At 44.2% G+C, this 13,082-nt stretch overlaps 1 protein-coding gene across 1 annotated transcript in view; it reads left to right on the plus strand.

The window, feature by feature from the left end:
* Positions 1–13,082, plus strand: part of LOC146968286 (uncharacterized) — a 189,514-nt gene that overhangs the window by 109,842 nt on the left and 66,590 nt on the right. The window contains 2 exon segments of the mRNA XM_085760485.1: positions 1,782–1,787; positions 8,565–9,397. Of these exon segments, the coding sequence (XP_085616611.1) occupies positions 1,782–1,787; positions 8,565–9,397 (839 nt within the window).

Consider the following 13,082-nt stretch of genomic DNA (forward strand, 5'->3'; position numbering starts at 1 on the left):
AACTGAAACTTGTAAGCAACCCCTATAGATTTGTGTTGCGCTTAGTTCATAATGCAGTAAATACCAGTAACATGTTTGTTCACTCAGAGGCAAGTTGAGGATACACACAGCCACTGAGAGAGGTAAACATCTTCATGGCCGAAGGGGGGAGAGGATGAGAGGCCTACTGAATGAGACATTGTGCTGAATTACGGCTCTGCACTCTCTGACCTAGGGCAGATAAGATACAACAGTGTAGGGAGGTTTCTGTTGTCTTTCAGGTCCAGAGGTTTGTGTGCTGGGAAGATGGGACCAACCTGTGACAGCCTGAGTGCACCAACGAAGGGAGGGCTAAAGTCTAAACCACAGCACCTCCCCACCTGTTTTGACCAATAAGAGTTAATTACACACACATAGTGTGAAGTATTAAAAATCAATGTAACGTCTTTGTCTTGGGCAGATGACAGAGAATTCTGGCTCTCTTGGGATGGTGATTGCAGCTAACTGCTTGCAGACTGCAGTTTCCTGAACAGGAGAGTTTTTTTGTATCTGACCCTTTTGATGATCCAATTAAATAAATAGTTAACTGGAAAGTCGTTGTTTGTCCTCTCAGAATAGTTATTTTCATCATCAATTAATCTGTTGATTATTTAAACGATCAATCGATTAGTTGTTTGGTCAATAAAATGTTGAAAAATATCAGTGTTTCCCAAACCACCAGATGACGTCCTCAAATGTCTTGTTTTGTCCACAAACCAAAGAGAGACTCAGTTTATTGTCATAAAGGAACAAAGAAACCAGAAATATTCACATTGAAGAAGCTGGAATCAGAGAATCTGGACTTTTTTTCTTTATAAACTCTTAAAACTGATTATTGATTAAAAGCTTAGAATGAGTTGTTTACAAATACACAGGTGGCGGTGCACCCACCGGAGTTGAAGAACTTGGCTCAAGCTTTCACCTACATTTCAACATCTCCCTCTGTCAAAGCTCAGTACGTAGGTGCTTCAAAGAGTCCATTATCATCCCGGTTCCCAAGACCAAGAACATCTCTTGCCTCAATGATGACAGACCCATTGCCTCGACATCTGCAGCCATGAAATCTGTAGCAGCCATTCTTTAGTTTGTGTTTTGTGCAAGTACTTTACTTTGACCACAAGGGTTCAGTACCTTTTCATTTTGTTTGCTGAACACCCAGCAGCTGCCCAGCTGCCTGAAATGAAGGGTGGTTAGTTTGAGTTGGATGGTGGTGGGTTCACACAGTTCTTACCGACAGCTGGAGGAAAGCCAGGGATCTTTGCTTTTGCTTCAATCCACATCAACTACTGTTTTGTTAAAAAACCTTTTTTGTTACAATAAATGGGAACATCACCCAAAGAGACCAACTTTGCTTTCTAAAGAAACTCCTGCTCATTGTCTAATCAATTCATAGTCAAAGCAGTGGGGGGTGGGGGTGCTTGGAGGTGGTAATGTTCTGGAGCAGGTGTGAATGTTCAGGAGTGTAGGGTGTGGTGTTAAGTTGGGGGCTGCATGCAAACCTTTTAGGATGCTAATCACAGAGTATAATAGGTTAACCAGACAGTGTTGTGTGACTGGTGAAATGTGTGAATGTGTAAACACTTTATATTTTACTCAATTTCCCTACCAGCCAACTTTTCCTGCAGGTTATCTAAAAGTTAATAAGCATAAACCTTTGTTTCACATGTATTGTTTCCATTTCAGAAGGACAGATCCTTGATACAGTGTGCTGGATGTCAGTGTTATCATCCAAAATGGACAGAGTGGTGTGGACATGATGTTAGATATTGGTCCCAATAATATTCTCTCTGGTCCAGCTCTCACGGAAGATGTACTTCTCCCATTGGAATATTTCTGGAAGTTCGTGTCTGAACCTTTTATATACAGTCTATGGTCTGAACATATTATTTAAGCTCTGACAAACAAACACAGATCTGTAAACACTAATGAAAAGGAAATGGAGCAGGTGGTGTGGTCATCTTTGCTTTCTGGGATTATCACTGCAAACGAACATCAATGTTCATGTTTTTGTAATTTGGCTTATAAGATATGACTGATTTAACATGGAGGAGGAAATATAGAAAACCAGGGGCCTTATTTGGAGGGAAACCGGTGGATACTTGTTTGGGACACCTTGAACTTTCAAAACACGCTGGTTGCCCACTCTTCCTCAACATTTCTACAGGGTCACATGATTCTGAAGTTACAGCCCAGTCTGTTCTTCTCCAACACCTTAGCAACGGTATCTAAGGGGAGGAGACTTAGCGATGTGACCGCGAGAGTCGGAGAGATCGCGGGAATACAAAGGAAAAAATGGCGCTTTCCACTTCACAGACACAGCACGGATCTAGAATATAATACATCCATGCTACAGAGCCACGGCTCGGCTCGGCTCGGCTCGGCTCGGTTGAGGAGCTTCTCCAGCTCTGAGTTCTTCATACTTTGCTCCTCGTCAGATCACGTCGTCTCTCTCTTGTTTCTCTCCTCTCGGCAGCTCCAGACTCACTCGTCTGCTCCTCGCTAACGGACCACAGCTGCTTTTCCCAGAGCCGAAAAGCTCCAAGAGGAGATCCCGTCTGACCAGGACCAGGATGAAGGAGGAGAACCAGGACCGGGAAATTAGCGACCTGGATCAGAACACGACCGGAATTATGGACCAGGACTACAACAATATCACGTTAAAGGAGGAAAACCAGGACCAGGACTACAACAATACCATGATAAAGATGGAGAACCAGGACCAGGACTACAACAATATCATGTTAAAGGAGGAAAACCAGGACCAGGACTACAACAATACCATGATAAAGATGGAGAACCAGGACCAGGACTACAACAATATCATGTTAAAGGAGGAAAACCAGGACCAGGACTACAACAATACCATGATAAAGATGGAGAACCAGGACCAGGACTACAACAATATCATGTTAAAGGAGGAGAACCAGGACCAGGACTACAACAATATCACGTTAAAGGAGGAGAACCAGGACCAGGACTACAACAATACCATGATAAAGGAGGAGAACCAGGACCAGGACTACAACAATATCATGTTAAAGGAGGAGAACCAGGACCAGGACTACAACAATACCATGATAAAGGAGGAGAACCAGGACCAGGACTACAACAATATCATGTTAAAGGAGGAGAACCAGGACCAGGACTACAACAATATCATGTTAAAGGAGGAGGACCAGGACCAGGACTACAACAATACCATGTTAAAGGAGGAGGACCAGGACCAAAACAATACCATGATAAATGAGGAGAACCAGGACCAGGACTACAACAATATCATGTTAAAGGAGGAGAACCAGGACCAGGACTACAACAATATCATGTTAAAGGAGGAGAACCAGGACCAGGACTACAACAATCCACAGGTCTGTGTTTCTGTATATTTTGTGGTTAGCCTCCGATTCGACACTTAAGGGGAAAGTTAAGAGGAAATTAACGTATCGTGCAGAGCGACTGTATCTGTACACTGATGGTCTGTTTTTTGTGACACTTCTTGATGTAAAAACATTTTAGGTAAGACATTAACTTTACTTGACACCCGCTATTGTATTTGTTAAACGTTTATTTTATTTGTGAAAATGCTAAAGGGGAAATTTCACTGTTTTTGTTTGATACCTACAGACCTCATTAGACCAGGTCCAGATCAAAAACCACTGTACTCAGACTTCTCAAATCTGGACTAGATTAATCTACAGGCCCTGAAGGTTCATTCAGACACAGTTTCTGATCTGTGAAACCTTTATTCTATTTGTGAAAATGCAATAAAGGCACATTTCACTGTTTTCTCAGCATATAGACCAAATTAGACCAGGTCCAGATCAAAAACCACTACTTCTCAAATCTGAATTAGATTATCCTAAAGAGGCTAAACATTCATTATAATCTAGGCCAGATTTGAGAAGTAGTGGTTTTTGATCTGGACCTGGTCTAATTTGATCTATATGCTGAGAAAACAGCATCTAGGTACCGTGGTTTTTGACCTGGGCCAGGTCTAATGTGGTCTATATGATGAGAAAACGGTGTAATGAATATTTAGCCTCTGCAAAATAATCTAATCCAGATTTGATAAATCTAGGCATAGTAGTTTTTGATCTGGACCTGGTCTAATTTGGTCTATATGCTGAGAAAACAGTTAAATGTGCCTCTATTGCATTTTCACAAATAGAATAAAGGTTTCACAGATCAGAAACACTTCCTGAATGAATCTTCAGGGCCTGTAGATGAATCTAGTCCAGATTTGAGAAGTCTGAGTACAGTGGTTTTTGACCTGGATCTGCATAGAAATTGACCAATGGGCGCCACGCATCCCGTCTGGCTCCCATTGGCTCGTACCCTCCAATCAATCCCCTCCTCGACCCGCCTCGTCCCTACCCCCTTCCGCTTAGAAACTACAAGTAGTTGTAACCGCTCTGAGCTAGGGCTGCACAATTAATCGAATTTTAATCACGATCACGATTTTGGCTGCCACGATTAAATTAAGATGATCGTCACGATTATTAACATGTAAAAAAACGGGCTGTGCTGCATATCAAATCAAGCGCTTTCTCAACCAATAGTCCGCCAACCACCAGGGGGCGAACGAGAGGTCAGGGCTCCATGAAGCTGCCTAACTAACAAGCGAGCGCTTCCTCCCTTTACATGTTGTTTACAGTCCAGAGTGTATGTCGGTCTGCGCCTTCAAATGCTGCTGTACTGTGTCACCTTCTGCGCCCGGTGTTACGTCTCACTCATAGGCTGTATGGATCTCACTCTGCAGTGAGAGTGAGACGATGTCGGGAGCAGACGGTGACAGTAGACATGACGTGTGTCTGTGTCTGGTCAGCAGCACCTCAGGCTGTCTACTGTCGCCGTCTCTCTCTGGATCGGATCGAGGTCGGGCTGCGGGGTGGTCTCAAAGCTGGACCGAGACCCCGTCACCCCACGCGGCCGTTTTGGTGTTAATTACATACGTCGTGTAAATAAAACGTTCCGACCGTGGTCATAACGGCCGGTAACGGCGATCTATGGCCGTTTTGGTGGCAGCACAGTTGAGCTAGGCCGACCTGCTGGACGCTGCCTGTGTGAAAACACTTGGTCTGTTCATTAAATGTTTTTAATTCGTTCCAAATTGCTGCTGAACCACCCGTGCTGTGCTTTGGTCCATGCTAGACAGACTCTTGCCCACACATCTCTGTGTATCATTGATGGCAAAAATTAATTTTTACCTATAGCCTACTTTGAAATTACATTTCAGAGCCTGTACTTTCTTACTTTTATTTGAGTAAAGGAGTTGAATCAGCAGCTACTTCTACCAGATTTATTTTTTATTTTTTGTTTTTTACACAAGTATCTGTACGCTACTGTACAGAATGACACCTCTGCACTCTGCAATGGCATTTATTTTTCGCTAGCCCTTTGTCTTGGGTAAATTTTATTTTAGGCTATTATTTATTTTTATTTTACGTTTTATTTTGAACTGAAAGCCTTGTTCACATAGCCTATTGTTTGTTTCAAATAGAAAGTACAATAAAAACATGTTTTATCCAACATAATGTATAATCGTGATTAATAATCGTGATTTCAATATCGACAAAAATAATCGTGATTATCATTTTGGCCATAATCGTGCAGCCCTACTCTGAGCTGCTCAGCCACAGACACATGAACCCAGGAATTCAGCACCTGCTGAACCACTACTTCTCAAATCTGGATTAGATTATCCTAAAGAGGCTGAACATTCATTATAATCTAGGCCAGATTTGAGAAGTCTAGGTATCGTGGTTTTTGACCTGGGCCAGGTCTAATGTGGTCTATATGATGAGAAAACGGTGTAATGAATGTTTAGCCTCTGCAAAATAATCTAATCCAGATTTGACAAATCTAGGCATAGTAGTTTTTTTTTTGACGTAAAAAAAAAAACGTCAAAAAAAAAACTACTATGCTACTACTACTATCATGTACAGTCCTCATTAGACCAGGTCCAGATCAAAAACCACTACTTCTCAAATCTGGATTAGATTATCCTAAAGAGGCTAAACATTCATTATGATCTAGGCCAGATTTGAGAAGTCTAGGTACCGTGGTTTTTGACCTGGGCCAGGTCTAATGTGGTCTATATGATGAGAAAACGGTGTAATGAATATTTAGCCTCTGCAAAATAATCTAATCCAGATTTGAGAAATCTAGGCATAGTAGTTTTTGTTTTGACGAGGGGATTGGATCCTCCATCCAATCCCCTCGTCTTCCCTGCTCCTCCTCGACCCGCCTCGTCCCCACCCCCTTCCACTTAGAAACTACAAGTAGTTGTAACCGCTCTGAGCTGCTCAGCCACAGACACATGAACCCATGAATTCAGCGCCTGACCGGGGTTTCTCTGCACCACGGAGCGACTGGCCCCGGTCTTCCTGCTCCTCTTCCCCAGACACAGCACCATGTGCCCGGTCACCCAGCGCGAGGAGTCTCCCTGTAGGGGAGCGTATCTATGTTCCCCGGGTCCTATGTTCCTCTATAGACCCTCTTTTTGAAAATGGGTCCTATGTTCCCCGTTTTTACCAAAAAGGGTCTTATGTTCCCTGGTCGCAATACAAACTGGGGAACATAGGACCCTTTTTCTGAAGAAAGGTCCTATGTTCCCCGCTGTTGCTGGTCGATTGACTCTCTCTCTACTTATCTGGACTCTCTATCTATCTGGCCTGTCTAGCCTTTACCTGGTCTTTTTACTAAACTTAACCAACTCCTTTCTTTATTGCCTAAACCCAACCAATGGGACAATTCCACTTCTCACTCAAAGTCACAACTCAACTTCCAGGTATGGGACCAAAAATTGCATATTTCCCGGGTCCTTTTGGGGAAAAGTGGGGAACATAGGACCTTTTTTTTAGAAAAAGGGTTCTATGTTCCCCAGTCTGGACACAGAGTCTTCCTATAGAAGATGGAACCCTTTTCCCCAAAAGTGTCTCAGCTGGCGTCAGTAAAATGTTTTTCTAACAGACTGACAGTGACAATCACGTGAAACTGAGGCGAACTCATTCATGGTTGTCTCTGATTATACTGATTACAGCCTACCTCCCATGTAGACGAGCGACATGTGCGCTCATTAAAGCGGCGCGTATCCGGCCGCGTGCATTCGGTGCGACGGCGACACCGTTTTCGGACATGCACGGTTCCCTACGTTGCTGTGTCAGGCAGATGTCTCCCACGGAGCTCTGCCCCGTTTCAGAGGTGAAGGAAGCCCTAAGTGGAAAGACGTCACCTCCGCGATGTAGAAGCTAGCGGGAAGACGACGGAGTCGGCTCCGGGCTATCGGTTCAGTAGACCGGCTACTGCCTCTGAGACGAGCCGGTAGCATGGATGTAGCCTACTAGCCCCGGTCGCTGCTCCCCCTGTATTTCTCCTAAAACAAACGTCCTAAAAGGCGACATCTGAATAAACTGACCACAGACTGGGGATTTAACAGTAACTTTCTCACATGAAAAAATATTAAACCTTTTATCAGCTAGTGGACTTTATGCCTAGTTGTGATGCTGGCCGTGTGTGTTTTGAACGTGCGTTGAACTATGTGCGTTTGCTTGAACATCTTAATATGTTTTATGTAGCCTATGGCATTTTTAAGCTTCATGTGTGTTATTGGACAGAAAGAGCAGCGCTGCCTCAGAGCATAGCCTACGTATAGAAAACACATTTACATCAATAAATAAATGTTTTACCAATCAGTCTGTATTAGGGGTGTCAACGTTTACAATTTTTTCTACACGTGTGAACGGGGCTTCTATCTCATGTGTACCTGGTTACATGGGAGATTTATGATCTCTTTCTTTCGTGGGGGGACTGCAGCAGAAGGGGTGCGTTTGATTTCAGCTCCGGGCCGCAAGACGACGTTGACACGCTGCTTGTGACACCCCTAGTCTGTATTAAATTTTATTTAGTTGGAAGGCATGGCATTAAACCTCCGTCAAATTTCACCAGTTCAGGTAGCCTAATTAGCTAGCTGTCAGCCAGCTATAACTAATGTAAGCTCGCCGCCACTCTCACTTTGTTTTCAGAATGACTGAGTAAGGCTGAGCCTGAGCTGGTACCTTTGGGATGCCTCAACAATTGATTTCCAAAACCACTTTTTTGCAAAGTTAATCTGATGGATATGTAGGGACAGATTCACTAAGGTTTGCACAGCTTTTGCTCATGCTAAACCTGCATAGGCTGAGCAATCTGCTCCTCTGTTTGTCTTTGAAGACCCTCTGCACATGTTTCAAAACCAAACACAGATTGTGCAGGTTTAACAAGAGCAAAAGCTGTGCAAACCTGACTAAATCTGGACCTTCGTCTTAGTGAATTCACCTTTAAAGTTGTTGTTTTTTAAAATTTCCCGGGGGAGCAGAGGTCTGTATCTTGTCACCTTTTTTACCCCTGATGATTGATTGATTCTCTCTTCCTTCCTGTCTGTTGCCATAGAAACAGGATCACACCAAGGAGAAACCACACAGCTGTAATGGGTGTGGGAACACGTTCAGGACCTCATTTCATCTGAACGCTCACTGCCGGCGGCGCCAATGTGGACAGACGGCGTACAGCTGTGAGCAGTGTGGAAAGGCGTTCGCTACCTCCAAAAAGTTAGCAGTCCACCAGCGCGTCCACACCGGAGAGAGACCGTACAGCTGTGAGCAGTGTGGGAAGGCGTTCGTTCAACCCGGACATTTAACAGAACACCGGCACATCCACACCGGAGAGAAACCGTACAGCTGTGAGCAGTGTGGGAAGGCGTTCACTCGATCCGGACAGTTGACGGTCCACCGGCGCAGACACACCGGAGAGGAACCGTATGTGTGTGAGCAGTGTGGGAAGGCGTTCACTAGCTCCGGAGAGTTAACGGCCCACCAGCGGATCCACACCGGAGAGAAACTTTACAGCTGTGAGCAGTGTGGGAAGGCATTCTCTCGATCCAGAAAGTTAACGATCCACCGGCGCATCCACACCGGAGAGAGGCCGTACAGCTGTGAGCAGTGTGGGAAGGCGTTCGCTAAATCCAGTAGTTTAGTGGTCCACCGGCGCATCCACACCGGAGAGAGGCCGTACAGCTGTGAGCAGTGTGGGAAGGCGTTCTCTTGCTCCGGAGAGTTAACGGTCCACCAGCGCATCCACACTGGAGAGAAACCGTACAGCTGTGAGCAGTGTGGGAAGGCGTTCACTAACTCAAATGGGTTAGCGGTCCACCGGCGCATCCACACCGGAGAGAGGCCGTACAGCTGCGAACAGTGTGGGAAGGCTTTCACTAATTCCTCAGACTTAACGGTCCACCGGCGCATCCACACCGGAGAGAGGCCGTACAGCTGCAAGCAGTGTGGGAAGGCTTTCACTCAATCCGGACAATTAACGGTCCACCAGCGCAGCCACACCGGAGAGAAACCGTACTGCTGAATCCGTTCTTGTACACACTTTACACAAACGACTGTCTCAACCCATACCCCATAACCGAATACTTCAAATACTCTGTACGCTGTGACTGAGTCCTGGTCCGAGAGAAGAGCCAATATGGCAGTGTCATCAATCACTCTGTTGCCCATTTTTCCCAGTGGTGCAAGGACAATCATCTCCTCCTCAATGGCACCAAAACCAAAGAACTCATTTTTGACAACCGTAGAAAAACCACTCCTCATCATGAACCCATATACATTGACAACCAACCGGTGGAGATTGTGGACAGTTTCAGATACCTCGGGATCACACTGCCAGCAGAGAACCCACATCATCCGTAAACTCAGGTCATTGTCCATCAAACCACCCCTTCTGCTTCTTCTGTACCGCAGCATCATTGAGTGTTCTGTGATGACACTAGCGTTGAAACCAGTTAATTTGTTCTCCTTCTACGTCTCAACTGTCCACTGCATTGGCTGCCATGTTATTAAAACAAGATGTAAACATTTAGGAAGTGCAGGGTAAAATATCAACATCAGTATAAGGACATATTTTGACTTATACTTGTCTGAATGAGATTAGTGTTGCAGTGTTGAACAGTCACTCTTCAACACTCATGTGTTGTATTGTTTTGATTTTTGTTGATAGTAATGAAACCTCTTAGAATTCATAAGTTGCAGTTCAGCATTTATTGACCAAACTGACCTGCATCGGATGCTGAAGTGAAGAAGGTAAAATTGCACTGCTTTGGCAGTAACATGTAGTATGAGCAGAAATCCGAAGTCTAAGTGGAGTGAAACACTCGTCTTATGTATGATGTTTGGAACTGTATTTGACCTGTTGTGTCCTTGTACTGAATGTGAGGGAGTGAAGCATTAACCCTGTGGTACGAAGGGTTAACACATGGAGAGAGTACATGTTTATGCTTTCACTTTAGGTAGTAGTAAAGTTTAGTCTCATGTTTTAACTAACCTCTCATGTGTCTTATATTTTTGACTAACCCATTGAGTTTAAAGACAACTGAAACTTGTAAGCAAACCCTATAGATTTGTGTTGCGCTTAGTTCATAATGCAGTAAATACCAGTAACATGTTTGTTCACTCAGAGGCAAGTTGAGGACACACAGCCACTGAGAGAGGTAAACATCTTCAAGGCCGAAGGGGGGAGAGGATGAGAGGCCTACTGAATGAGACATTGTGCTGAATTACGGCTCTGCACTCTCTGACCTAGGGCAGATAAGATACAACAGTGTAGGGAGGTTTCTGTTGTCTTTCAGGTCCAGAGGTTCGTGTGCTGGGAAGATGGGACCAACCTGTGACAGCCTGAGTGCACCAACGAAGGGAGGGCTAAAGTCTAAACCACAGCACCTCCCCACCTGTTTTGACCAATAAGAATGAATTACACACACATAGTGTGAAGTATTAAAAATCAATGTAACGTCTTTGTCTTGGGCAGATGACAGAGAATTCTGGCTCTCTTGGGATGGTGATTGCAGCTAACTGCTTGCAGACTGCAATTTCCTGAACAGGAGAGTTTTTTTGTATCTGACCCTTTTGATGATCCATTTTAATAAATAGTTAACTGGAAAGTCGTTGTTTGTCCTCTCAGAATAGCTATTTTCATCATCAATTAATCTGTTGATTATTTAAACGATTAATCGATTAGTTGTTTGGTCAGTAAAATGTTGAAAAATATCAGTGTTTCCCAAACCACCAGATGACGTCCTCAAATGTCTTGTTTTGTCCACAAACCAAAGAGAGACTCAGTTTATTGTCATAAAGGAACAAAGAAACCAGAAATATTCACATTGAAGAAGCTGGAATCAGAGAATCTGGACTTTTTTTCTTTATCAACTCTTAAAACTGATTATTGATTAAAAGCTTAAAATGAGTTGTTTACAAATACACAGGTGGCGGTGCACCCACCGGAGCTGAAGAACTTGGCTCAAACTTTCACCTACATTTCAACATCTCCCTCTGTCAAAGCTCAGTACGTAGGTGATTCAAAGAGTCCATTATCGTCCCGGTTCCCAAGACCAAGAACATCTCTTGCCTCAATGATGACAGACCCATTGCCTCGACATGCAGCCATGAAATCTGTAGCAGCCATTCTTTAGTTTGTGTTTTGTGCAAGTACTTTACTTTGACCACAAGGGTTCAGTACCTTTTCATTTTGTTTGCTGAACACCCAGCAGCTGCCCAGCTGCCTGAAATGAAGGGTGGTTAGTTTGAGTTGGATGGTGGTGGGTTCACACAGTTCTTACCGACAGCCGGAGGAAAGCCAGGGATCTTTGTTTTTGCTTCAATCCACATCAGCTACTGTTTTGTTAAAAAACCTTTTTTGTTACAATAAATGGGAACATCACCCAAAGAGACCAACTTTGCTTTCTAAAGAAACTCCTGCTCATTGTCTAATCAATTCATAGTCAAAGCAGTGGGGGGTGGGGGTGCTTGGAGGTGGTAATGTTCTGGAGCAGGTGTGAATGTTCAGGAGTGTAAGGTGTGGTGGTAAATTGGGGGCTGCATGCAAACCCTTTAGGATGCTAATCACAGAGTATAATAGGTTAACCAGACAGTGTTGTGTGACTGGTGAAATGTGTGAATGTGTAAACACTTCATATTTTACTCAATTTCCCTGCCACACAACTTTTCCTGCAGGTTATCTAAAAGTTAATAAGCATAAACCTTTGTTTCACATGTATTGTTTCCATTTCAGAAGGACAGATCATTGATACAGTGTGCTGGATGTGAGTGTTATCATCCAAAATGGATAGAGTGGTGTGGACATGATGTTAGATATTGGTCCCAATAATATTCTCTCTGGTCCAGCTCTCACGGAAGATGTAGCCTACTTCTCCCATTGGAATATTTCTGGAAGTTTGTGTCTGAACCTTTTATATACAGTCTATGGTCTGAACATATCATTTAAGCTCTGACAAACAAACACAGATCTGTAAACACTAATGTCAAGGAAATGGAGCAGGTGGTGTGGTCATCTTTGCTCTCTGGGATTATCACTGCAAACGAACATCAAAGTTCATGTTTTTGTAATAGTAAATGATTATGTTTAAAATATGACTGAGTTAACTTGGAGGAGGAAATATAGAAAACCAGGGGCCTTATTTGGAGGGAAACCGGTGTATACTTGTTTGGGACACCTTGAACTTTCAAAACACGCTGGTTGCCCACTCTTCCTCAACGTTTCTACAGGGTCACATGATTCTGAAGTTACAGCCCAGTCTGTTCTTCTCCGACACCTTAGCAACGGTATCTAAGGGGAGGAGACTTGGCGATGTGACCGCGAGAGTCGGAGAGATCGCGGGAATACGAAGGAAAAAATGGCGCTTTCCACTACACAGACACAGCACGGATCTAGAATATAATACATCCATGCTACAGAGCCACGGCTCGGCTCGGCTCGGCTCGGTTGAGGAGCTTCTCCAGCTCTGAGTTCTTCATACTTTGCTCCTCGTCAGATCACGTCGTCTCTCTCTTGTTTCTCTCCTCTCGGCAGCTCCAGACTCACTCGTCTGCTCCTCGCTAACGGACCACAGCTGCTTTTCCCAGAGCCGAAAAGCTCCAAGAGGAGATCCCGTCTGACCAGGACCAGGATGAAGGAGGAGAACCAGGACCGGGAAATTAGCGACCTGGATCAGAACACGACCGGAATTATGGAGC

Source organism: Trachurus japonicus, chromosome 18 (genome assembly GCF_045865225.1).
Source record: "Trachurus japonicus isolate A0001 chromosome 18, Traja_1.0".
Classification (NCBI taxonomy): domain Eukaryota; kingdom Metazoa; phylum Chordata; class Actinopteri; order Carangiformes; family Carangidae; genus Trachurus; species Trachurus japonicus.